Genomic DNA, 27,951 nt, shown 5'->3' with positions numbered 1-27,951 from the left:
TTTCCTGTACAGAGCTTGTATGTAAGTAACATGATTGTGAGCAACTGCAAAATGACCTCGATAATGTTGTGAGATGGACAGCAGGCAATGGTATGATGATAAACTGGGTTAAAGTCAGGTTGTGAGTTTCACAAATAGGAAACGTCCTCTCAGTTTTAATCACTGCGTTGATGGGGTGAAAGTTCCTTATGGGAATCATTGTATACGTAAGTACCTAGGTGTTAATATAAGGACAGATCATCATTGGAGAATCACATAAATGGGATTGTAAAAAAAGGCTACAGATCACTGCACATGGTTATGAGGGTGTTTAAGTGTTGTAGTAAGGATGTTAAGGACAGGGCAGTAAGGATGTAAAGGAGAGGGCATATACGTCTCTGAAGATCCCAACTAGAGTATGGTTCCAGTGTATGGGACCCTCACTAGGATTACTTGATTCGAGAACTGGAAAAATCCAAATAGAAGCAGCTCGATTTGTTCTGGGTGATTTCCGACAAAAGAGGAGCGTTACAAAAATGTTGCGAAGTTTGGGCTGGGAAAAGCTGTCAGTGGAGAGATGGTGTGGAACGACGTTAGTAGACGAATACGTTTGAGTGGTGTCTTTAAAAGTAAGAAAGATCACAATATGAAGATGAAGTTGGAATTCAAGGTGGTAAATTGAGGTAAATATTCATTTATAGGAAGGGGAGTTAGGGATTGGAATATCTTAAAAAGGGAGATGTTCAATAAATTTCATTTCTTTGAAATCATTTAAAAGATGGTTAGAAAAACAACAGATAGGGAATCTTCCACCTGAGCGACTGCCCTAAATGCAGATCAGTAGTGGCTGATTGATTAACTTTTTGGGTTGGTCGATATGCAGTTTGCATCGTTGGACATTTAATTTGATTGGCATTTGTTATGAGTCAATTTTCCTTAATAGTTACACCAAGATATTTAAATTGTGAGACTTTTTAATTTTGCCATATTTTGTTTCCACGAGTTTTGGTGCTTGTTTGTGGCAAGTCATATAAATATTCTTTCCAAAAGATATCTGGAGAGTGACTTTTTCCGCAGTTTGTTTCAGCTCAATCTGATTTTGAGATGTTTACCAGCATTTGGCTTGTGTGAAAATTGAACCACAAAAAAAAAACATATTCAGGGCTGCCAACAATGGGGTTCGAACCCACTTTCTCCCGGATGTAAGCTTATAGGTGCGCGCCCCTAACCACACGGCAAAGTCGCCCGGTGGTTTTGGGTTTTTGAAATGTCTCGAGTTATGATTGCTAAGTGGTCTGCAATTACTAGGCAACAATCTATCGCTAATTTTCTTTTGCCCGAAGTGATTGGTTTGTGAATTGAGGACTAATTTTTGTTTACGCCATTCTTGCATCACTCTTTCAAGGACACAGTTAAAGAGTAAGGGAGAGAGTCCATCCCCTTGCCTTACTCCCTTATTATTATTATTATTATTATTATTATTATTATCTTCTTCTTAATCTATTTACCCTCCAGGGTCGGTTTTTATCTCGCCCTCAGCGAGGGATTCCACCTCTAACGCCTGAATGCAGCGTCCTGGAGCGTGATACTTTGGGTCGGGGTATACAATTGGGAAGGAGGACCAGTACCTGGTCCAGGTGGCCTCACTGCTATGCTGAAAAGGGTCCTAGTGGAGGAATGGGCAGGAAGGAAGAGAAAAGAAAGCGGCCGTGGCCTTGAGTTAGACACCATCCCGGCATTTGCCTGAAGGAGAAGTGGGAAACCACGGAAAACCACTTCCAGGATGGCTGAGGTGGAAATCGAAACCACCTCTACCCCGTTGACCTCCCGAGGTTGAGTGGACCCCAAATTTGGCAGAGCCGGGAGTCGAACCCGGTCCTTTGGGGATAGCAGCTAATCACGCCCACCACCACACCACAGAGGCGGACATTATTATTATAATTACTATTATTATTATTATTATTAATATTATTGCCATTGTTAGACCCGATTAAAGATGGATATCGGGAACTCTAGGAAGTATTTTAGTTCTTCGCCTCTCACTGTCTTTCTAATTCTTCAGTTTTGTAGGCTGACTAGCTGAGATGGAAAAGGCGTGCTCGGCTCACATGGAAGACCGTGAGTTCGATTCCCTTCAGGAAGTCAAAAATATACGATACTTGTGGAGAAGCTTGTTGGCCTGGGGTTCAGTCAGTCCACAATTAATATGAGCAACTGGGTTGATCCGTGAGGGCAAAGGCGCCCAAGCATATCCCACTAAGGGCCGAAATTACGAGCAAAGGACGCCTTCGTCTTCCACTCTTCTATGGACCTGCATGGAGATGATTTTGAGGATACCTTCATGTTAGTAAATCGAACTCGTTTTCCTCTTTTTCCACATTGAATAAATAATGGTTGATGAGCCCCTTTAGCTCAACAATCACCATGAATATGAGTGTGTTCAAATACCAATTTCGGGTACCACATTGGCCACGTCGCCTTACGAAACTTGTAAAAAGCACAGCAAAGTCACCTCCGTACAGGCCACGAAGGCCCTTGGAGGAGTGGAAGGTAAAGGCTTCTACCATTATTAACCTCGACACGTGATGGGGTAGAGAGGTTAGCTCTACGCCCGGCTGCCTTTGCCCCCAGGAATTAACCTGGTACTCATGTTTGCCGTAGGCTGAGTGAACCTCCAGGGCCATAGGCACCTCCGGAAGTGGAAATCTCGTTTCTTAAATTTTACGACTTCCTGACGGGGATTCGAACCCACGTCCTTCCTGGCCTTATTAAACTTGTAGTCTTCGCAAATTAATATGAAAACCATATCATATGCATCACTTCTCTCAATGAAAAACGAAACAAATTACGGGTCTCAAAATTTATTTCGATCTTTAGTCAAAAAGTCCAATTAATTTTTGTATGTCAGTCACTAAACCAGATCAAACGTAAAAAATATCAATTAATGTGTAAAAGAAACCAGAACTGATTTTAATAGTGCGTGTTGTACATCCATCATAAGTGTGTTCAAATAGTTGTAAATTTGATAGTAAATTAGTGTGCATGCAACGTGCGTTGTCTTAATTAATAATTAGATTATCAAGAAATGTCATTGCAGGTGGAAATATTTCAAGTCCTGTATTTTGGGCATTCTTAAATATTTTTATGCATTCCAATACCGTAATTCACTATTAATCTCGTTACTTTTTCTTCCTGGTGAACATATTTCAATCAAAGTAGTATTTTATTTGTAAGGACTTACCTATTGAACCAGTCGTCGGTGTACCTGGGGTAAGGGTACGGGTCGTTACTGCTGAAATCGTAACTGGCTCGGGCGTTCTGGAACAAGAAGTACATAGGTATTAATTTAAGGAAATTCTATATATTTCCGTTTAGAAACATTATTCCTAATAAGATTTTTCTTTACTTCTCCATAGCTAACCAGAATAATAATGTGGATGTTTATTTTCGCCTCACTAACTACTTTTAAGGGTTTCTTTTTTTTTTGCTAGTTGCTTTACGTCGCACCGACACAGATAGGATTTTGGCGACGATGGGACAGGAAAGGGCTAGGAGTGGGAAGGAAGCGGCCGTGGCCTTAATTAAGGTACAGCCCCAGCATTTGCCTGGTGTGAAAATGGGAAACCACGGAAAACCATTTTCAGGGCTGCCGACAGTGGGATTCGTACCTACTCTCTCCCGAATACTGGATACTGGCCGCACTTAAGCGACTGCAGCTATCGAGCTCGGTTTTAAGGTTTTCAGAGAAGCCGAGAAGCCGGACCATTTCCCTACAGGAGTTATTTTACTTGCTGGAGAATCTACTGACACGAGGATAGTGTACTCCACTGCCATCAAATACCACTGTTTGGTCGAAACTATGAACTCGAGCTTAGAAATTCAGCATTCTGTCGAATGAATCACTTTAGCCGGGACGTTTTATGAAGGTATGCTATTTCATTTCATGGGCATGTTATGTCATTTACGTTCAAGAAATGCACTTTTGGTGCTAGAATACTCATGCGGTAGGAGAAATTGCCTCCAAATGCAGTCACATACAGCCCACATACACATCGCGTACAGTTTTGTCTTCAGTTTGAATTAACTGTCAGATCTGAAACAGTTCTGCCTGTCCCATGTCCCTTCGACTCAAAGAGCATTCCCTTCTTACCTAGAGAATTAGAGCATTTAGTACCTCTTTTACTTTTTAGTGTGTCGTACAGTGTTTGCATCTGAAAATTCCCGCTGGTACAATTTTCGTTCACCGTATTCACTCCAATGAGCTGTGATACATGTGACTATCAAAAAACAGCTTTCGTTCTCGAGCCTATTTACGATCACGCCTCCTATGTAGGGCTTCACTCTCCGTGCTCCATGGCATCTCGCAGTATTCTTTACTCCCTGCACTACACACAACACTACCATCCACCACACTAACACGTAGCTTCCTATACACGGTAGACGCCGTTGATCCTCGTCGGTGAGTCTCCTGCATAAGGCCTGCACAAGGTTAAAAATACCAACAAGACATTATTAATATTATTATTTAAATCTGGGAATCGAACCCACGTCCTTCCGGATAAATCGAGCACGCCAGTCCCATACAAGAAAGCCACCTTCATACTCTATAATTTAGTAGTTTCTGTTTCAATGTAAATGGTTTGTATACCTGTAAATATCAGCCTAGTAGATAGAGTGAGGGTTGGTGTCCAAGGGGCTCTTAGCTGAGTCCTGCATTGTTTCCACTTGTGTTAGAGCATGGTTTACTTGATGGTTTTACTCCCTATTAAAACAATAATCACCATCACCACCACTCCAAAATATGTAGCAAACTATGTTGCTAAGCCCAGTTGGGTGATTTATTGTGCATTCCCCTAAAGTATTCAGAATGCGGTATACCTTCATTAATAACCTACACCTTATCTTTACTGATATCTGGTGATGATTTGCATCTCCTGTTTTTAATATACTCGGTTTATAGTACCGATAGTTACCTAGCGAGAGAGTAGATTTAAGGCTGTCTGTCATGAGAAACACTTCCTTACAGCTCAGTAAAAGAGCATTGAGAGGTCTGTTTGCAAGAAAATTTTGTTACAGTTAATCGCCGTGTTATTTTGAAAACGATTGTACTTAATTGAGCGATTCGAAGTTTCCCTACTCCCGAGAAAATATGTTTCTTTGTATATATCCACAACGTAAGAATTGCCATGTTTTGCTAACCATAGGGGGGGGGGGGGGCGTGGCCGTTGGCTACAAGTGATAGTCACAGAGAGTAGTGTAGGGGGCAGCTCCCCGTATTCCTTACTCCCTGGTGTAGTGTGTGAGATGAATGCATGCTGGGAAAAAACAAACGCCCAGTCTTCGAGCAAAGGGAATTAACTGCTTATGATCCAGCCAGGAATTGAACCTGGGATCCCGAGGATAAGAAACCAAGACACTGAGCACTCAGCCATGGAGACGAGCAGAAGGTAATAATAATCTAATTAGTCTTTCGTCCACCTTAGTACTTTCACGGTATTTGGAGACGTCACTATGCCGGAATATTTTCCCGCAAGAGTCCTTTCACTTCCGGCAAATCTACCGACACCTGGCTGGTGTATTTGAGCGCCTTCAAATACTACCGGACTGAGCTAGGATTAAATCCGCAAACTTGGACACACAAAGCAAGTCATCAGCTGTCTGAACCACCAAACGCAACCTGTTAGGAAGTTGAAAAGTTTACCCTTGTGGTGAGACACATTGTCGCGCCCATTACAGCACACCTCTGATTTCCTGGGTCGTGATAATCGAGTGGAATCGTGGAAGTCCTGTAGCTATGATCACATCAACAGTCATGAACAACTACCAACCTGGCTTGTGTAGAGCTAACTATTGAGTCCCACTTAACGTCGAGTTTACGAATACTGCAGTGAAAGTTTTCACCTTGCGTGGTTTGTACGTAGAAAGTTTTTATTTTATTTTTACGCATTATATAATGAAGACCTGTTCTGTCGTCTATGATTCATTACATATTCAAATCTTGTAATAGTAAGAGAGAACCGACTAAGATTGTGTTGATTTATGACAGGGCAAAGAAATTTATGAGAAGCTGTAAGATAAAAATAAGTGTCGTTGCACATTTAATGAGCTCTAAAACCTTGTTAGTGTTTCTTTTACATGCAGCGAACCGGTGAAGAGCAAAATAAATGAAAACTCAAAGGCGTACGATATCGTTAAAGAATTTGTACGGAATGCGATTATGAGAAGGTAGGCCATTCGTGGAGAGTATCTGAAGATAAAATATATTTGCGAATTAATTTCCGAATTGTTTTCGTAAAATGGAAACTGCGTCTTATACTAATGATCATTTCCTGCTGATATTTCTTAATAGATGCACTATTTTTACGTTATGCTCTTGGCAAAGATTAAAGTGTATATTCCATTGAAGTTCCAGTTCATCATGGCTGTTAGAGTACGGAAGCTACTGATAGAGTATTGGCTACATAAGCATGAAAAATCAGCACCTGCTGCGCATCTACTTGACATGAAGTATCAAATATACAGAATTCTCTAACCATTTTGCACATATACATCCAAAGGGGGATAAAACTTAACATTTTAGGAACTCTAAAAATTTATAGCCATCAGCTAATAGATCCTCAACACGTGATTACTGATAACATTGAAAATTAATATTTAAAAACAATAGTACGCTTTAGCAGCAACTGCACACATCTGAGACGATATAAACGTATAGTTGACTCAACATAGATATAACAAACTAGCAAGATACCCGTGCTTCGCTACGGTATTATACTGAAATTTATAATTGAATGCTTATTGTTTTAGATATATAATTCGACGAAATTCGCGATCTGACTCGTTTTCTGCGAGAATCCACCAAAATTCCCGATCTAACTGGTTTTCTATTATTTTACGGCACGTTTCCTCCCATTTTTCAATCTTCCTTTCCAGCAATCGATTTCGTACTTCCCGGGCTAGGCTCAGGTATTCCTCCCGGTCAGATGGGTCCGTAAATCTTTGCCATCTTTTCCTATAATCATTTTCAATATCGATAAAATCCTTCAGGAGATCCGGCGTGGTGTCATATTGGGTGCCTTGGCGGCACTGAACCCGCGGCCGGACTGCATTCTTAGTCATTACCCGTCCAGGAGCCGTTTCCAGCGCGGTCCGCACATTTGACGACGGTCCGGATTATTATTATTATTATTATTATTATTATTAGTAGTAGTAGTAGTAGTAGTAGTAGTAGTAGTACTATTATGTGTTGCTGGAATGGCTGATGACAGGGAAAACCGGAGTATCCGGAGAAAAACCTGTCCCGCCACCGTTTTGTCCAGCACGAATGTCACATGGAGTGACCGGGATTTGAACCACCCCAGCTATGAGAGGCCGGCGCGCTGCCGCCTGAGCAATGGAGGATCCTTATAAGTACATTAATAACATCTAAAATCAATTGGTTTCACCTACTTCTACACCCCACCGCCGTTAAGTTTATTTACCGCCACCCCCACCCCCAAAATTAAAAGAATGCTTGTTTCTTTATGTTTAAGGGAGATTCCAAACACCAATGTTCACGTCTATTACCTTCAGTTTTGAGATATAAGTATCCCAATAAAAATAATTTACTTTCTGCACTTCATATCACAATACTCCCCCCCCCCTCCAAGTGAATTTTCCCGCAAAAAATACTTGTTTCTTTAATAGTAAAGGATCTTCTTAAATACCAATGATCACGACTCTAACTTCTTCAGTTTTTGATTTATGTGTCCTCATGAAAGGAATTCAACTCCTTTACACTCCCGCCCTCCAAGATGGTTTCCCCACCAAAAACGCGCTTTTCTTTGTTTTTAAAGGAGATCCAAATACGAATGTTCACGTCTGTAACATCTTTAGTTTTTATTAGATGTATGTATTCTCATACAATTAAGCCAATTAATTTTTCAGTTCTTCCCCCACCCTTCATTGGATTTTCCGAGAATACGTGTTTCTTTACTTTTAAAGCAGATTGCAAATATCAAATTTCACGTCTGTAACGTCTTCATTTTTGTGATATCAGTAGCCTAATTAAAAGAATTCAACACCATTTTCAGTCACTTTTACCACCCCCCTCCACCCAAGTGGTATTTCCGAAAACTAAAAACACACGTTTCTTTATGTTTAATAGAGATAAAAAATACCTTCACTTCTGTAACATGTTAAGTTTTTTTAGATATACTGTAAAAATTCACATTTTAAAATTTCACCCCTTTTGAGTTCCCCTTAAGTGGAGTTTCCAAAAACAAATCACCTCTGTTTCTTTACATTTACAGGAGATTCCAAACACCCACTTTTTACGTCTGTAATATTTTACGTTTCCAGGATATTCTGTAGATATAGTCTTTCAAAAAATTCACCCCAATTTGTCACTCCTGTTTAACCGCCATTAATTGGATTTCCCAAAAACTAAGAATTACGTGTTTCTTTATTTTTCAAGGAGATCCCATATACAAATTTTCAGTTCTGTAATATCTTTCGTTTCTGAGATATATGTATCCCCATTAAAGGCATTCAACCCATTTTTCACCCCTTTTACACCCGTCCTATTAGGATTTACAGGAAACAAAAAATACGTGTTCCTTTATTTTTAGAGGAGATTCTAACTACCAGTTTTTACATCTGTAAATTTTAAAGTTTTAAGATGTAGACGCACTCATTTTAAAAAATTCACTCCACCTTTTCACCCCCCAATATTTGGATTTTCCAAAAACGAAAAAATACGTGTTTCTTTACTTTTAAAGTAGATCCAAAATACCAATTTTCAGGTCTGTAGTATCTTCAGGTTCTGAAATATAAGTAGCCTCATTAAAGGCATTCAACCCATTTTTCACCCTTTTACACCCTTCCTATTGGGATTTTCCGAAAACTAAAGAATACGTGTTTCTTTATTTTTAAAGGAGATTCTAAATATCAATTTTTACATCTATAAACTTTAAAAGTTTTGAGATATAGATACACTAATTTTAAAAAAATCATCCCCTTTTCACCCCCCCCCCCATTAATTCGATTTTCCGCAAACAAAAGAGTACGTGTTTCTTTATTTTTAAAGGAGATCCCAAACACCAATTTTCAGGTCTGTAATATCTTCAGGTTCTGAAATATAAGTAGCCTCATTAAAGGCATTCAACCCATTTTTCACCCCTTTTCACTCCTCCTATTGCGATTTTCCGAAAACAAAAAATGCGTGTTTCTTTATTTTTAATGAAGATTCTAAATACCAATTTTTACATCTATAACCTTTAAAAGTTTTGAGATATAGATACACTCATTTTAAAATATTACCCCCCTTTCACCTCCCCCTTAATTGGGTTTTCCAGAAACAAAAAAAATAAGTGTTTCTTTATTTTTAACGAAGATCCCAAACACCAATTTTCAGGTCTGTAATATCTTCAGTTTCTGAGATATAAGTAGCCTCATTAAAGGCATTCAACCCATTTTCACCCCCTTTTCACTCCTCCTATTGCGATTTTCCGAAAACAAAAAAATACGTGTTTCTTTATTTTTAATGAAGATTCTAAATACCAATTTTTACATCAGCAAACTTTAAAAGTTTCGAGATATAGATTCACTCATTTTAAAAATTCACCCCCTTTTCACCCTCCCATTAATTGGATTTTCCAAAAACAAAAAATACGTGTATTTTTATTTTTATTTTTAAAAGAGATCAAAAGTACCAATTTTGAGGTCTGTAATATCTTCAGTTTCTGATATATAAGTACCGGTATCCTGATTAAAGGTATTCAACCCATTTTTCCCCATTTTCACCCTTTTTCAACCCTCCTATTGGGATTTTCTGAAAACAAAAAAATACGTGTTTCCTTATTTTTAAAGAAGATTCTAAATACCAATTTTCACATCTTTAAACGTTTAAAGTTTTGAGATATAGATACACTCATTTTAGAATTTCACCCCCCTTTTCACCCCCTTACCGAAGGAATATCCAAAAATCCTCTCTCAGCGAGCACCTACATCATAATGTGAATTTATCCCCAAAATTTCATTTCTTTATGTCCAGTAGTTTTGGCTCGGCGATGATGAATCAGTCAGTCAGTCAGTCAGGACAAGCTATTTTATATATATAGATTGATAATGCGGATAGCTCCCACATTTAAATGCAGTAAGTTATTAGGCTATAATATTGTATGAAAATAATTAATTGTGTGTCACGTAGAACAAACCAAACCCCGTGGTGCGACAGCCCCGAAGGGCCATGACCTACCAAGCAACCGCTGCTCTGCCCGAAGGCCTGAAAATTATGAAGTGTCGTATGGTCAGCACGATGAATCCTTTCGGCCGTTATCTTGGTTTCTAGACCGGCGCTGCTATCTCACCGTCAGATGGGCTCTCAACTGTAATCATGTAGGCTTAGTGGACCTCAAACCAGCCCTCAGATCCAGGAAGAAACCCCTGACCTGGCCGGCAATGGAACCCGGGGCCTTTCTGTAAGAGGCAGGCTCGCTAAACAAGTAGGCGGAATAAATCATTTAGCAAAACTTGTAACAGATTTTCTTAAATTTCATATACACTGACTTAGTAAATGCCATGGGATAGTCACCTAATAGCGTGTGGGGCCTTCTCTGGCCGTGCGAACTCGGTTCCGCTTTAGCCTTAGCACGAGCAACACGTATTTCGAGCAAGTGTGTACAAGTGTGGAGCCGTTCAGTGAAGTGCTGAAAGCCCGTTTGGTTTAAGTGTTTTGCGTATTATACGCTTAGGGAACTAACGACATTACGGAACGATGATAGTTGAAAGGAAAAATACAATCGTCATCACTTTCACAGAACGAGATATACCAAGACCAGCCCCCTACGAAATCCACGAGTGGATTTTTGAAAATTTGAAACTTGATGAAGCCGACGTCGAAACATTACAGCTCAACGGAATTTCCCGACAAGTCTTCATTAAGTGCAGGAGGCAAGAGACAGTTGATCATCTTCTCAAGCACTATGCAGGTGAGCAATATTTTGTTCATAGCAATGGCTATCGTAGTAAAATAACTGTTGATTCGGCCGGCCTAGGGATTAAACTTGTGAGAGTTTTTAACCTCCCCACCGAAACATCTCATGGACACATTTCAGACGTTTTGCGCCAGTACAGGACTGTACTTTCAGTAAGTGATGAAACGTGGAGTTCCAATTTTCGATATAAGGTGCACAATGGCATACGTGCAGTACGCATCATGCTTAAAAAACATATCCCTTCCTACGTAGACATAGCAGGAAATAAGGCTTTAGTAAGTTATGATAACCAACCACCAACCTGTGCCAGCTGCAGTAAGATAGGCCATTACCGTAGTGAGTGCCCAACGCGCCGTTTACCAGTTCAAACACCTGCTACGCCTGACAAGCCAACATGGGCGACCTTGACTTCAGCCTTGGGGAAGCTACCGACGCAACGTATACCTCTCACAACAACACAATTCACCCCAGATTTTCCAGAGGTGGACACACGATCAACTGATACACCAGACTCACATGTAAACACACCGTCCGCACAACAGGCAGAAATAACCACAGAAGAGGAAGAGACACAAGTAGTGCAGCCAGCACACAACCACCTTGAGGAGACAACAGAACCTGTTTGCGATAGAAATTCCCCAATGGAACAGTCGCTCAGCTCATCAACCTACCAAAATAATACCCAGTTAAATGATGTACCGGTACTATCAGAACCACCCTCACAGCACCAGCCACAACTTTGTGAACCTGTCAGCGAACCGTTCCCGACACCTACCAGTGACATGAATGGCTTAAAAAATGACACTACCACACAGTCTGTGCAGATGCATTCCGCACAGTGCACAAAGTAGGCGGTGACGAAGGTAGTATAATGGAAATGGAAACCACCAATTCAAAATCCAACCAAGCAGTTAGTCACAGGTATCCAAGATTAAAAAGATCGGTTGAGGGGAATGATAGGAAGAAAGTAATATAAGTAAATGTCTTTCACAAACCTAATCTGAAGAATATTTACGTGCTGTTGGGTAATGCCAAACGAGTATGGAAGCTGCTAATGTTTTTTTTCTTGGTAATCTTAGCTGTGACGTCAGTAGTTAGCTGCTACGGTACTCTGAATGTGAACTGCCTCCGAAGTCAGAGCAAGCAGGTCTTGCTAAAAGAATTTATTAAAGATTATGATTTAGACGTAGTTTTCTTGCAAGAGGTCAACGTCACGAACTTAGCTTTCCTTGGATCTCAATACAGTTATATAATCAATGCTGGTGAAAATTTAAGAGGAACTGCCATAATCTATAGAGCAGGGATAAATATCAAACTCAGTGAATGTCACCCGAGTGGAAGAATTTCATGCATACTTACCGAAGATAAGACACTGATGATTAATATATATCTACACTCAGGAACACACAGACGCCGAGAACGGGAAGATTTCATTTAGAAGGAACTGCCTTATTTTCTGCGTCACAATTATGATAACATTATTCTCGGAGGTGATTTCAACTGTGTATTAAATGCAAAAGATCAGACAGGTGAATTCCATCCCTCCCTGGCATTAGGGAGAGTATATCGCGAACTTCGGCTTTGTGATGTGTGGGAAGTTCTTCATGGTAACAGAGTCGAATATACTTTCTTCCGAGGTACGGCTGCTTCACGTATCGACCGCTTTTATGTAAATAAAGAATCAGAGCATAATATCCGAGCAGTAACTGTTAACGTTGCACTATTCAGCGATCATCATGCAGTAGTGATGAAGACTGCGGGGCATAGACCGGCGGCACAGATGGGAAGGGGTTACTGGAAAATAAACAGCTCCTTACTGTCTGATGACGATATACAAAATGAATTTTCACTCCTGTGGAATGATCTGGAAACTCGAGTGCGAAGAGGTGGACAACTTTCGATCAAATCTTGGCTATACAAGTTTAAGCCAGCTATTCAGAGCTTTTTCAAACGAAAGGGAGTAGAAAAGGCCATCAACAGACGCCGTACGCTGCATTCTTATTACGTGATTCTTCACGATCTTGTCACCCGTCAGCAAGCCGGAAATGACGTATCCAATCATTTGACCGCTGTTAAACGCCGAATCAACTCAATACAGGAAACTATTCTCCGAGGAGCAATCATTCGCTCCCGTGCAACATCAGTCATACACGAAGAGAAAGCCCAGTTGTACCACCTTGCATCCGAAAAGAATAACGCGAAAAATAAATACATTCACTCGTTAATTACAGATGACAATAGGAGTCTTACCACTACAAGAGACTGCATTACTGAAGCCGAAAAATTCTTCCAGAGAACAAGTAGTGAAAGTGAGATACCGGTACCCGACCAAAACAAAATACTATCCTACTTAGATCAACGTTTGCCTGAGGAAGGAAAACAGCAGCTGACCCGTGAGATCACCGAGGAGGAAGTTCTAAAGGCCCTGCGCACTGCAAGTGACAGATCAGCTCCTGGCCCAGACGGTCTCAGCTTCACCTTCTACAAAAAGTACTGGCCCTTCATGAAACATACGCTCGTAGATTTGATGAACATTCTATTAAACAACTCCGAAGAATCAACTGGATTCAGCGAAGGCATAATCATTCTTACTCCAAAAGTGTCAATGCCCCTTACTAAATGCAGACTACAAATTATTTATGAAAATTCTGGCCAACAGACTACGGCCGTTTCTGGAAACCATCATTCAGCTAGGGCAGACGTGTGGCATTCCGAACAAGAAAATCACTTTTAATCTCCAAGCAATTAGAGATGCTATATTAGTATGTGAACAATACCCCCACAATAACGCAGCAACACTTAATCTTGACTTTGAAAAGGCTTTTGATCGAGTTCACCATGGTTATTTGTTTACGATTCTCGATAAGTTTGGTATTCCACAGTCAACATGTAGTATCATTAGATCTCTATACACTCATGCTCATTCCCGAATTCTCCTCAATGGTCATTTCTCCAAACCTATTACAATACGAAATTTAGTGCGGCAAGGATGTCCTCTATCTATGATCCTCTTCGCCTTAAGTATAGAACCCTTCATTTGAGCTGTCCATCACCTCCTAAAGGATGTCCCAAATCCGCACAAGATGTTTACCGTCCGAGCGTATGCTGACGACGCAACACTTTTATTACGGAACCGAGCCCAAGCGGATCAGCTGATTGGAATCATATCTGTGTACAAAAGAGCTGCCAACGCGAAAGTGAATTATCAGAAATCTGTCTTGTTACCTCTCGCTACCTGGCCAAACCACATCACAATTGCTGGAATCCCTGTCAAAGAAGAAATAACGATCCTCGGTTTGAAATTTACAGGCAAATTTCAGGAGACAGTCGAAAAGAATTGGACTGCAGTCATCAACACTGTCCGGATCACAGTGACGAAGGATCTCAGCAGAAATCTTAATCTAATACAGAAAGTATGGCACATTAACTCATTCGCTCTGTCCAAGATATGGTACGCGGCTCAGGTCCTCCCCATTTCAGAGAAACATGCACAAAGAGTAGAACTTGGAATTAGTTACTATCTATAAAGAGGATACATATATCGCATATCAAGAAATCAGCTCAGAAGGCCAGTTGATCAAGGGGGCCTAGGCCTCATCGCCGTCTCCGCTAAATGCCAGGCTCTGCTTCTGAGGTCAATTCTACTGGCAAAGAACGGACTCGGAGATATTAATGATATGCATTTTTGGACATCACCTCGAACTGGAAGCTTTAAACGAGTACTGCATACTATTGAATCTTTCTATCCTCATGTGAATCAACAGTGCATTCCACCACGCAAATCATCTACCGTGGTCTTTTAAACCGTCAACTTGTTACCCCACAGATCATGGAAAAATTCCCCAACAGAAATTGGAAAAATATCTGGAAGCAGTTCACAACACAAGAGATCCCAACAGACTGGAAAAGTTCGGCATACATAGCCATCCAAGATGCCATACCAACCGAGGAGAAAACATTTCGCCACAACTTGGTCCAGTCACCGTTGTGCCAAAAATATGAGATTCCAACTCTTGACACACAACTCCACAGACTAACTCGATGTGATGGTATGATGGCCGTTTGGCGATGGACACTGACTCTGGTGCAGCAGTTAACATCTTCCAATAACCCTAACGATATATATCGTATCTTGTTAGCTTTGGACATACCCAACAGGAACAACAAGTTTGCCCTAGTATGGCTAGCAATGGGCTTTCTTCATTATGCGCAGAACAACGAGAAATGCTCTGTACAAAGTTTTAGGCAGTTTCTCAAGACAGCGAAACAAGAACTGAAAGTGTATAGTGCTTCTGGAGGGAAGGAGAAATTCAATGAACTTTATGTTCTTAACTTGTGATGATATAGATTGTGTAAATAATAATTTGTTTCTGTTTGCATTTCTTTGTTTCTCTATTTAATAATCTAAATTAACGATATAATTGTATAGTGTATCGATCACCGACGAAAGTGGATCGCCTTTCCGTTCCTCATTAAAGTGATGGATCACGTGTGTTAATTATAAAAAAAAACCAACGAGATATCTTAATGGTCGTGATATCTCTCAAGATTTGTTTGGTGCTTTTTTTAATTTTGTATTTGATGTTTATCTGTAACAGTATGTCTAATTTACGCAGCACTGTAATTAATTATGTATCCTTTACTTTGCTCTAGAAAATAAAATAATTATTTGAAAAAAAAAACACTCCAGTGAGACGCCGCGGAAGTGAGTCGACAAGTCCCTGGTAGTCCTCTGGACGCAGATGACACCAAATCGTTTGCAGAGCGGCCGCCAGTGCTGGTCTGTTCGTGGGTGCAGGATCCATGGCACGGAGCCTGCGTTCCAGGACATCTCAGATATGTTCGATAGGGTTCATATCGGGGCTCCTGGGTGGCCATGGCAGTCGTTGGACCTCCGCTGCATGTTCCTGGAACCATTCCCGGGCGACGTGGGAGCGATGTGGCGGCGCATTATCATCTTGAAACACCGCAGAGCCGTCTGGTCGCTGGAAGGCAAAAAATGGGTGGAGATGGTCTCCGAGCAGCTCAACATACCGCGTACCATTCAAAGTCTCTTCCAGAACAACTAGGGGGCCCATTCCATACCAGGAAAATGCACCCCAGACCATAACAGAGACACCAGCGTCCTGGACCACACCTTCGAGGCAGGCGGGATCCATCGCTTCATGTGTTCTGCGCCATACACGGTGCCTCCCATCGGCATGGTGCAGTTGAAATCGTGATTCGTCCGACCATATCACGTTACGCCATTGTTCCAGTGTCTGTCCCTGGTGACTGGCGCGTCGTTGGCCCAATGACGTTGGGTTAACAGTGGGATTCGTGTGCGGCGCCGGCTCCCATACCCCACAGAACCCATGTTCCTACGGATTGTCCATTGGGAGACGTGTCTAGCACAGCCTGTGTTGAATTGAGCCGTGATTTTTTGCACGGTTGGCCGTCTGTCACTATTGACAATCCGTCTCAGATGTCGCCGGTCACGGTCATCGAGGGTGACTGGACGGCCGGTCGTTCGTCTGTTGTGGACGGTGACACCCGTATTCAACCATTCACGATACACCCTGGACACGGCTGATCGTGTGAAGCCGAATTCCCGCACCACTTCTGAAATCGCACTTCCCATCCCTCGGGCACCGGCCACCATACCCCGTTCGAACGGTGTCAGCACACGACGACGTTCCATGTCACACCTGTCACATGTACAGCCACTGCTCACAAGGTCTCCTATACAACTGCCGCTGGCACAGGGGGCGTGTGGTGCTCAGACAACAACATCTCCTCATCAGTGCTCCGCTATCCCATGACATTTGCTCAGTCAGTGTAGCTAAAGTAAACTGGGCGAGTTAGCCGTGTGGTTGGGGGCGCGCAGTTGTGAGCTCACATCCGGGAGATAGTGGGTTCGAATCCCACTGTCGGCAGCCCTGAAGATGGTTTTCCGTCGTTTCGCATTTTCACTCCAGGCAAAATGCTGGGGCTGTACCTTAATTAAGGCCACGGCCGCTTCCTTCCCATTCCTAGGCCGTTCCTGTCCCATCGACGCCATAAGACCTATCTGTGTCGGTGCAATGTAAAGCAAATAGCAAAAAAAAAAAAAAAAAAAAAAAACCCTGCTCTGCGGGACCCCCCTCTTAATCGTTATAAGATCAGATAATGCTCCATCTACTCTAATTCTCTTAGTTCTGTTGCTAGAAACTTTCTTTTGTACAAGTTGCACCGACACTGGGATAGCAAAAGTCTAGGAGTTGGAGGGAAGCGGTCGTGGCCGTAATAAAGGCACAGCCCCAGCATTTGCCTTGCGTGAAAATGGGAAAGAACGGAAAACCTTCTTCAGGTGTGCTGACAGTGGGATTTGAACCCACTATCTACTGAATGTAAGCTCACAGCTACGCGTCCCTAACCGCACTGCCAACACTCAGTTTTCTAGAGACCTCGCCACCCATTCAACCACTCTTTTGTCTAGTGCAATAGCCCTAATTTCGTTAGCGGTCTCCCATGATTTACCCTATCAAAATACTTGGATAGGACAATAGCAATACAGTCCATTTGACCTCGATCTAAACTATCTGCTATATCTTGTTGGAATATTACAAATTGAGACTCACTGGAATCAATCCGTCCATCCATCCATCCATCCATCCATCCATCCATCCATGATTTTTCATTTAAAATTTTTCATTTAAAATTCGGACTTGGATTGCCTGAGATTCGAATAACGGCTGTCATGAAACTGCCACTCCCTGTATTTGCTTAGAAAATTAACTGAGGTAAATGTTTGGACTTAAAACTATTACTTTCATTGAGTAAGACTCCTCTGTAGACTGGGGTGGTTGTATCCATTTGGGCACAAGAATGTTTACAACTCAGAATGTCACCAGGATGCCCACTTCCACTCCGTAGTAGCTGGTATCCAGACTCTAATGACAAATTTCGTGGCCACTCAGCCGTTGCGCATGGTTTACGAACTACAACGTAACTGCATGAACCCTCACAATCAACAGAAAATATGCTCTTAAAAGATTAACGTGCGGAGTCAAGAGTGCAGCGGATCTTGTGCAGCTTCAGCGATGCTAATTTACGTTAGTACTAAATCAAAACAAACCTGGGCTTTAATTTTTGAGAATTTAGTGTTTCAGTTTTAATACATCTCCCATAAGTCGTCATATCAGCCACCATTCTGAGAGGCTTTCTTGTAACATCGTCATCTTGACTTTGGCTCCGTAATGTAAGGTGAATGGGTTCGAGTCTCCATCGAACCTATTTTGTTCTTTCTTTCATTTCTCTGTATTTTCTTAGAACACCTTCTTTGCAGACCTGCAGTTAAAACAACAGCAGGGAGTGTAATTAAAATGAAGTAGAACGGAGCGATTTGGTCGCACTGTTCGAATCATGCAGCCGTTAGCTTGTGTTTGGAAGATGGTGGGTTCAAACCACCCCCCTCCCCCCGTTGTCGTCAGCCCTGAAGATGATATTCCGCGATTTCCCATTATCAGACCAGGAAAATGGTGGGGCTGTACCTTAATTCAGGCCATGGTTGCCCCCTTCCCAGTCCTAGCCCCGTTGTATCCCATCGGCATTATAAAACCTGTCATAGTCGTTGCAGCATAAAAACCGACAACAAATGTTAAAAAATGACTTCATGAAGACTCGAAAGTATGCCCGTTACATTCCCGATCCAGCGCATTGACCACTATTCCAATAGAGAACTTCTGTGAATACTGGATTATATGACATATTATGTGGTGTTTGACAGTCGGTTTCCTTGGTTAAATTGTTAATGTCGAGGTCTTCGGTTCGTACGGTCCCTGGGTTTATTCCTGGTGGGGTTGGTGTCGTTAATTCTTCTAATTCGGGAATTGTGTATTTGTGTTTGTCCAAATTCACTCCTCCTCATATACAGACAGCACACCACGCCGCAGGAGCGCGTATTAGTGAATAAATCCCTTCACAAACTGATAAAGTGTTGGTCTCAGGAAGGGAATCTAGCTTAAAACAGGAAAAAACCCACATGCACGACACATTTTCCACCCGCGATCGCACCAGAATATAGGTAAAGTGATGGAGGTAGAAGAAAAAGGAGAAGAATAAGAAGAGCTGGTGTTTGAAAACTGAGGCTCTAAAATGTCGAAAATTAAGCCCCATTCAAGATATAAAACGCTAACCTGTATGTTTCACAAAACTCAAGCTCTTGAACCAGAGGGAGTTAAAAGGTGCAGTTTTTACCAAAATTTTCCAATTCACCTCTATAATACAGGAAAAATTTTGCATTTCTTGAAATGCCAAATGGAAATATTTGAATAATCATAATAAAAATATTAATAATATTTATTTATTTATTTATTTATTTATTTATTTATTTATTTATTTATTTATTTATTTATTTATTTATTTATTTATTCCGATGAGTCGGAAAATCTCAATTCACTACACTGGCGGGGGAAAGAACTATCTGACATGGAGGCAATTTTTCCTCCAAGCCAGAGAAGAAACCACATCTTTGCTGCTAATTTGGAATAAAATAAATGTAGATTTAATGAAAGTGAACAGGAAGAAACTTTTCTTAAGAAACGGCTCTTTTCAAGGTTGAATTTTGAGTTATTTAGTGAATAGGACTACATTGTAATTCCAGACCAGTTCATACTACTACTAACTGAGCCTCTGACTTATGTGCACACACTGCTCATTCAAAACAGCGCGTCAGAGTAGGTATCGAATAGCTGGCATACTATGATGAACCAGTGTGTTACGTACCAGCAGTATCAGAAAATGTATTGAACCAGAGGATTGGCATGCTAAAGAAGAAAGTTATCTAACTCCTCAGCTATTTCCCGCCAATATTCAGTTAGGCTGTTATACTCGGTACGCATCAGTAATCCCATCTATCGGAGTTGAATGTCAGCATAAGAGACAAAGAACATTACAACAAACAACGGTCAGTGTAATGTTATTGTTGATCTATGTTACGCGCTTTCGATATTGTAGGCCGTCATATTATTAATTGTTTTCTGGTTCTGAAATACCACTCTTATCATAGTCGGTACGGTAAAACTGAATAAAACATAAATGATCGGAAATTATATTCTCTATAACTTTTGTTATGTAGTACTTTTCCATAGGACCAAGAACATAGGTATTTCAAAATTAAATTTTAGGTGCCATCCCCTAAACTACCATTTCACCCAGGGTGAATAACATTGTTTATAGCTTAAACTGTATTTTCTTATTCCTCGACTCTATATACCGATTTTCATTAAATTCTGCTTACCAAGTTTGTCGGGGCTCGGCGTTGATATGGACTTAGAAACAAAAATCCAAATTCATAAATATCTCTGTTATCATAGCCGGTACGGTAAAAATGCATAAGACGTAAATGATCAGAAATTTAATTCTACATATATGACAACTAATAATATAAATATTTGAGAATTGAATTTTAGGGCTTCCCCTAAACTACCATTTCACTCAGCGTGAATAAAATAATTTATAGCCTAGATTGTAGCGGTTCACCCCCCGACTCTCCATACCGATTTTTATTAAATTCTCTTCAGCCGTTCTCTCGTGATGCGTGTACAGACAGACAGACAGACAGACAGACAGACATTACGGAAAAGTAAAAATTGGATTTTCTTTTTACTGTGGACATGATCGATAAATACACTGACTGACAGAGCAAATGCAACACCAAGAAGGAGTGGTTCGGAAGGGATGAAAGTTGGGGAAAAAACAGAGACGGCACGGACGAATAATTGATGTTTATTTCAAACCGATATGCAGGTTACACAATGCGCACGGCATCGACTCAGTAGGATGTAGGACCACCGCGAGCGGCGATGCACGCAGAAACACGTCGAAGTACAGAGTCAATAAGAGTGCGGATGGTGTCCTGAGGGATGGTTCTCCATTCTCTGTCAACCATTTGCCACAGTTGGTCGTCCGTACGAGGCTGGGGCAGAGTTTGCAAACGGCGTCCAATGAGATCCCACACGTGTTCGATTGGTGAGAGATCCGGAGAGTACGCTGGCCACGGAAGCATCTGTACACCTCGTAGAGCCTGTTGGGAGATGCGAGCAGTGTGTGGGCGGGCATTATCCTGCTGAAACAGAGCATTGGGCAGCCCCTGAAGGTACGGGAGTGCCACCGGCCGCAGCACATGCTGCACGTAGCGGTGGGCATTTAACGTGCCTTGAATACGCACTAGAGGTGACGTGGAATCATACGCAATAGCGCCCCAAACCATGATGCCGCGTTGTCTAGCGGTAGGGCGCTCCACACTTACTGCCGGATTTGACCTTTCTCCACGCCGACGCCACACTCGTCTGCGGTGACTATCACTGACAGAACAGAAGCGTGACTCATCGGAGAACACGACGTTCCGCCATTCCCTCATCCAAGTCGCTCTAGCCCGGCACCATGCCAGGCGTGCACGTCTATGCTGTGGAGTCAATGGTAGTCTTCTGAGCGGACGCCGGGAGTGCAGGCCTCCTTCAACCAATCGACGGGAAATTGTTCTGGTCGATATTGGAACAGCCAGGGTGTCTTGCACATGCTGAAGAATGGCGGTTGACGTGGCGTGCGGGGCTGCCACCGCTTGACGGCGGATGCGCCGATCCTCGCGTGCTGACGTCACTCGGGCTGCGCCTGGACCCCTCGCACGTGCCACATGTCCCTGCGCCAACCATCTTCGCCACAGGCGCTGCACCGTGGACACATCCCTATGGGTATCGGCTGCGATTTGACGAAGCGACCAACCTGCCCTTCTCAGCCCGATCACCATACTCCTCGTAAAGTCGGCTGTCTGCTGGAAATGCCTCCGTTGACGGCGGCCTGGCATTCTTCGCTATACACGTGTCCTGTGGCACACGACAACACGTTCTACAATGACTGTCGGCTGAGAAATCACGGTACGAAGTGGGCCATTCGCCAACGCGCTGTCCCATTTATCGTTCGCTACGTGCGCAGCACAGCGGCGCATTTCACATGAGCATACCTCAGTGACGTCAGTCTACCCTGCAATTGGCATAAAGTTCTGACCACTCCTTCTTGGTGTTGCATTTGCTCTGTCAGTCAGTGTAAATACCATTCTTTTCAAATTCTGAGCAATGTACAGACAAAACCCTTATTTTTTATATATAGATTTATTATGCCTTTGTAGGTGGCGAAGTTAGGGCTCTTTCCCCTCTCTTACACTTAACCACTGTAGTGATACATCATTGGGAGCAGAGTTTGAGTACATAATATTATATAGTAAATAATAACCTACACTAAAAATACATTACACTTTTCTAACTCACATTCATTTGATCTTCCAGTCATACAGGTTAGTCAGCTGCATTCAGCAGGTAGTCTCGGCAAACAGTCTTAAATTTAATTAATGAGGTGGAATTTCTGACACTGGCAGGCAGGGAATTCCAAAGTCTAGAACCCGCCACAACAAAGGAATTGTTGTACACAGAGGATCGGTGGACAGGAATAGAAAGGGAGGAACCAGAGCGGGTATTGCTGCTGTGAAAGGAGGACAAATACTTAAGCTGGAATTAAATGTATAGTGGTCTGTCTTCAGAGAGCAGTCTGTATATCAGTATCAGTATGTGACACGTTCGTCGTTAGTCAGGTTTCAGCCACGAAATAGTGTGATAGTATGGGGTGACATGTGTATCATAACTCAGACTGTATATGAATCTAAGGCAAGAATTAAGCGCTCGCTGAAGTTTCGAAGTCTGCTCTTTTGTTGCGTCTACGAGAATGACGTCACAGTAGTCGAGGACGGGAAGCACTAGCGTTTGTATGAGTTTGACTCTCACATTACAAGGTAAAATATTGCTGTTTCTTTTAACCGAATGAAGTATCGAAAATTTTTTTTTTACACACATTCTGAATGTATTCAGACCAATTTGAAGTTTCATTCATTGTCACTCCAAGATTTTTCACAGTTTGGCTGAATGGAATAACGCTACCATTCAGTATAACTGGAGGAATAGTTTCGTATCTTAGTGTGGCCAACAATTTTTGAGAGCCAATAATGATTGCTTGTGTCTTGGAGGGGTTAAGAAGGAGGGAATTTTTTAGGAGTAATCATTAAGTCGCTGAAGGTCAGCATTGATGCCTGTTATGGCTTGAGGCAAATCAGAGATCTTACAGTGACAGTAAATTTGAAGTCGTCCACATAAAGATGGTAGCTACAATTCTTTAAATTAGATGAAATGTCGTTTATGTACAAGATAAAAAGCAATGGGCCTAAAACACTACCCTGCGGTGTGCCTTCCTTCCTGGTTAGCCAGTGAGAGGTTTTATCAAGGGTTATAATTCGTTGCGCTCGATTTTTGAGGTACGATGAAAAGAAATTAATAGTTCGTTGATAGAAGTAGTAAGAATGCATCTTGTTTAATAGAGTCTGGATGTTTATAGTGTCAAATGCGCTACAGAAATCGAGGAGAGTAAGTATTGTCACCAGCCTTTGGTCCATTCCGGCCCCGTGGTGTAGGGGTAGCATGCCTCTCTCTCACCCGGAGGCCCCGGGTTCGATTCCCGGCCAGGTCAGGGATTTTTACCTGGACCTGAGGGCTGGTTCGAGGTCCACTCATCCTACGTGATTAGAATTGAGGAGCTATCTGACAGTGAGGTAGCGGCCCCGGTCTAGAAAGCCAAGAATAACGACCGAGAAGATTCGTCGTGCTGACCACACGACACCTCGTAATCTGCAGGCCTTCGTGCTGAGCAGCGGTCGCTTGGTAGGCCAAGGCCCTTCAAGGGCTGTTGTGCCATGGGGTTTGGTTTGTTTTGGTCTTTGGTCCATTGCGTGTCGTATGTCATTAGTCACTTTGAGCAGGGCAGTTGCTGTGCTGTGTCCATTCTTGAAGCCAGATTGCAACGGGTCTAGGAGAGAATTGTTGTTTAAGTATTCCAACACCTGCTCGTGAACCAGACGCTCGAGTGCTTTGGAAATCGCTGGTAAGATAGAAATTAGTCTGTAGCCGGATGGTAGGGAGGGGTCAGGTTTTTTAGGCACAGGGATAACATTAGCTAGTTTCCATAGTGAAGGAAAGGTTCCGTTTTTAAGGCAGTAGTTAAAAATGTGGGTAATAATAGGTAAAGCAGCACCAATAAAGTTGTATAAGAAAGTTACAGGGATATCAACCACTCCTCTGGCTTTTGATTTGATAGAATATAACACTTTTATAACTTTATTAGCAGTAACTGGATGGAATGTAAAATGTTGTTGGTCAGGTTAAGGGTTCATAACGGAGTTGAGTACTGAGTTTGGGGAATTTAGAATACTAGGTGGTGTTCGTTCTTCAGTAAAAACTCATTTATCGAGTGGTATGTCTGGCACATGAGGTTGTTGCTGAGGTTTCCCTATGCCTAAGGAATGAAGCGTGTTCCAAGCACTGCTAGAATTCATGTTTGCAGTCATGTTTTCCAAGTAAGTAAATTTACGGTTTCCAACGAACTGTTTAACTCTATTTCTAAGGACCCGATAACTTTCAAAGTCACTTTGGTCACGACTTCGTTTAAAGCGTCGCTAAGTGCATCGTGGAGGGCCATCATGTTTTTAGTTTCATTATTTAGCCAGGGACAAGATGGGCGAGTAACTTTTATCTGTCGCTTAGAGGCGTGTTTATCGTACAGAGTGATTACAAGGGAGTTAAACTTGTCTACTTTCGTGTCTATATCGTCCAATAGGAGTATGTCATTCCAGGGTAGATTGTAAGTATCATGTCTTAACTCGTCCATATCAATGCCTTTGGTGTTTCTGGAAATAACATACTTAGGTTTAAATTTTGGCATTCGGAGGGAGTAGGATAGTTAGATAAGGTCATGAGTGCAATCAATAGGATTAAATGCATAGATTCATTGTCGCTAGGTAACGTACTTAAGTAAAGGAGCTATTTCACGTCCATGGCGTAGGAAGCCCCGACACGAGGAGCTATATTCAGCAGATAATATCCGGAACTGTTTGACTGTGTGTATGTGTGCGATTCCCAGCCAAATCTATGCTAAGCAGAGATTTGAAATCATTAAAAGAGGAGTATTCTTAGATAGATCTTTTACAGGTCAAGAAATGCCTTCATTAATTATTTTATTACACTTTATCGTTAATTTTTTTTATTTTATGGGTAAAGCTCAATATTTACCCGGTATTCATTTCATTCGCTTAAAATGTTCATGCATGGCTGTGTCAAAGAGCAGTTCTTACTCCGAGAAATGAAGTTGTGAATGTCATCAACAAGCAAATGCACAAGTCTGTCGACACGGCACGTAATACAGATGAGGCTGACAACTACGCAATAGAGTTTCTGAACAACTTGGAGTTACCTGAAGTATCCTCAAACATCTTGGAGCTGAAGATTGTGGCCCCGATTTTATTTCTTAGGAATATGAATCCTCCTTCCCTCTGCAACGGAACACGACTCTCAGTGAAGAAAGTAATGCCGAATATTACTGAAGACACTATCATGACCGGACATGCCGCGGGCAATGTAGTATTCACTTGTACTTGTTAATAAGGGACTGTTTTACGTATACAACTAGGAGCGCTGATAGCGCAACGGTTAAGGAAACGCATCCCAGGTAAAATGAAGAAATTATCTCAGCTCCAAATGGAAGGACACTTAATATAGTTCATCCCGAAGCTCTACAAGGAAAAATAGTTTGGTTTTTTACACAATATGGTTTTTATACTGTTCTACTATTATTTGACCGGCCCCCGTGGTGTAGGGGTACTGTTCCTGCCTCTTACCCGGAGGCCCCGGGTTCGGTTCCCGGCCAGGTCAGAGATTTTTACCTGGACCCGAGGGCTGGTTCTAGGTCCACTCAGCCTGCGTGATTAGAATTGAGGAGCTATCTGACGGTGAGATAGCGGCCCCGGTCTAGAAAGCCAAGAATAACGGCCGAGAGGATTCGTTGTGTTGACCACACGACATCTCGTAATCTGCAGGCCTTCGGGCTGAGCAGCGGTCGCTTGGTAGGCCAAGGCCCTTCAAGGGCTGTAGTGCCATGGGGTTTGGTTTTTTAAAATATATTTTTTAAATATTATTTGTGCCATCCACCAACGCGGAATCTTAATCACTTAAAGTTACAATATAATTAAAAATAATGTAATTCTTTTGCTTTTAAATAAATGGTTAGAAACATCTAACGGTTTAAATAATCAACGCAGGTGAAGCTGCAGGTACATGGTACTTTTCCAGATAAGTATTGATGTTGCATTCGTGTACATTAACCTCGCAAATTCTCGACAAATGGGTGTCCGGCACACTGTTGACTCCCTTTGTTATTGGAAGTGGAAAGTTCCTTCGCGGAACGCAACAATTCTCATATTAGCAACTACAGTGACTTGATCAAACATGACGGAAATATGAAATAAATTTTAACCTGACCTTTGCTGATAATGAAGTCTGAAAGGGTTGTCTACGTTTGAAAGTAATATTTCTACCTCTGCTAATAACTTGCGGGTGTTTTTGCACACTGTTCACGTCAGACTCAATGAATAGAGTGTGCTCTTATGCTTATCTCGTAACTAAAAGCCGGTATATTGGTTAACTCATTAGAGGATTTGATTGCAGACTAAAGCGATGTGGTTTATGGAGCTTACTTGATTATCTCAACGTTGGGGACTGAATGTTCCAATTCACTCCAGTCAACTTTAGATTTGTCATTTTGTATTACTATACGCACTTAATATAATAAGTTCAGCTTTCTGCAAGCGCTCTTCAAGGGCTCCAACCACCCTCCGAGACCATCGTAATATTCCAACTCTACGCTAGTCTCACTTTCATCTCGCCTTTACACAATATTCCAAATGCAGTTGAGATGACCGTATTTGACTCTAACATGAATCCACGCGGGATTCGGATACATTTAATTACTCTACTGTGAGATATTAACGAATGCATATCTTATTTTTTCCGTGTTGTCTCCTGTTCGCGAGAAAAAATGGCTGCCATGACTTATGACTTGACCTACGTATTATTATTATTATTATTATTATTATTATTATTATTATTATTATTACAAGGTTTATGCCTAACTAAGGAGCGTGACTGAACGTATTTAGCAGATATATTTGCCTTACTCTCTTCCCATAACCTCTTCATCCTCTCGCTGTGATTTTTCTTCCGTTCTTCCGTCCATTCAGTGGTGGTTCTCATCTTGAATTTTTCATGAAACTGATGTTTGTTCAGCAACGTTCCAAAGCTAGGCCTGTCCCATAGAATTTCACCTGTTATGCTAATTTTTTTAGGGTCTTTTCCAAATTCGATCATCCAGTTGTTCTTGACTTTTAGTGAGGAGGCATAATTAAACATTCTTTTGGTAAGCCTTCCATTGTTCACTCTTCGAATATGGTCATGAAATTTCATTCGTTTTTTTCTAATAGTGTATGATAGTTTATCATAATCCTGGTAAAACTCAGGAGATCTGTTTGTCATCCACACCCCTTCTATGCATACTAGGACAATGATTTTTCGAAGGATTGACCTTCCTTTCTTTTTGTAAATTTTTAGTTATTGATCTGCCTCCAATGACCAAGGTGTTTGATGCGTGTAATGCTTCGGGCTTTACCGTGGTTTTAATCTCCCCAGAAGAACTTGGGTTCCTCTCAACAGAGTCCGTACCAATCATGATCGATGTGGTTCGTTGTTGCATAAGTGGGGTATGCGCTCCTCCCCTGAGTGCGACTGTGGTGAGAAGATACAGACCATCCGTCATATTGCCATTGAATGTCCAAGGAGGTCATATTCCGGTCAGCTGAAGGAGTTTATGTGTGCTTCTGACGGGGTTGTGCAATTGTTGGACAGTTTAGATTTCAGTTTGTGACCTGTTTTTGAGATTGGTTGATTGTTTGAAGTATTGTATTGTTTGATATGTTTTAACGTTATATGTAGAGTTATGTACCAGCCATAACCTAAATAAATAAATAACCATGTGATAGTGTTTTAATTTAGCGTTTCGAGATATTAAGTTTTTGTTGTACCGCACCTGTTCCATACGAAGGCTTTGTTTT

The 27,951-nt window shown here is 41.7% G+C and overlaps 1 protein-coding gene across 1 annotated transcript in view; it reads right to left on the bottom strand.

Annotated features, from left to right (window-relative positions):
- LOC136877163 (neuroendocrine convertase 2) overlaps positions 1-27,951 on the bottom strand; it is a 579,705-nt gene that overhangs the window by 386,268 nt on the left and 165,486 nt on the right. Inside the window, exon 6 of the mRNA XM_068228426.1 lies at positions 3,221-3,297. Within this exon, the coding sequence (XP_068084527.1) occupies positions 3,221-3,297 (77 nt within the window). The remainder of the gene's footprint in view (positions 1-3,220; positions 3,298-27,951) is intronic.

Source organism: Anabrus simplex, chromosome 1 (genome assembly GCF_040414725.1).
Source record: "Anabrus simplex isolate iqAnaSimp1 chromosome 1, ASM4041472v1, whole genome shotgun sequence".
NCBI lineage: Eukaryota > Metazoa > Arthropoda > Insecta > Orthoptera > Tettigoniidae > Anabrus > Anabrus simplex.
The sequence above is the reverse complement of the archived record's forward strand: the minus strand, read 5'-3'. Positions and strand labels throughout refer to the sequence as shown.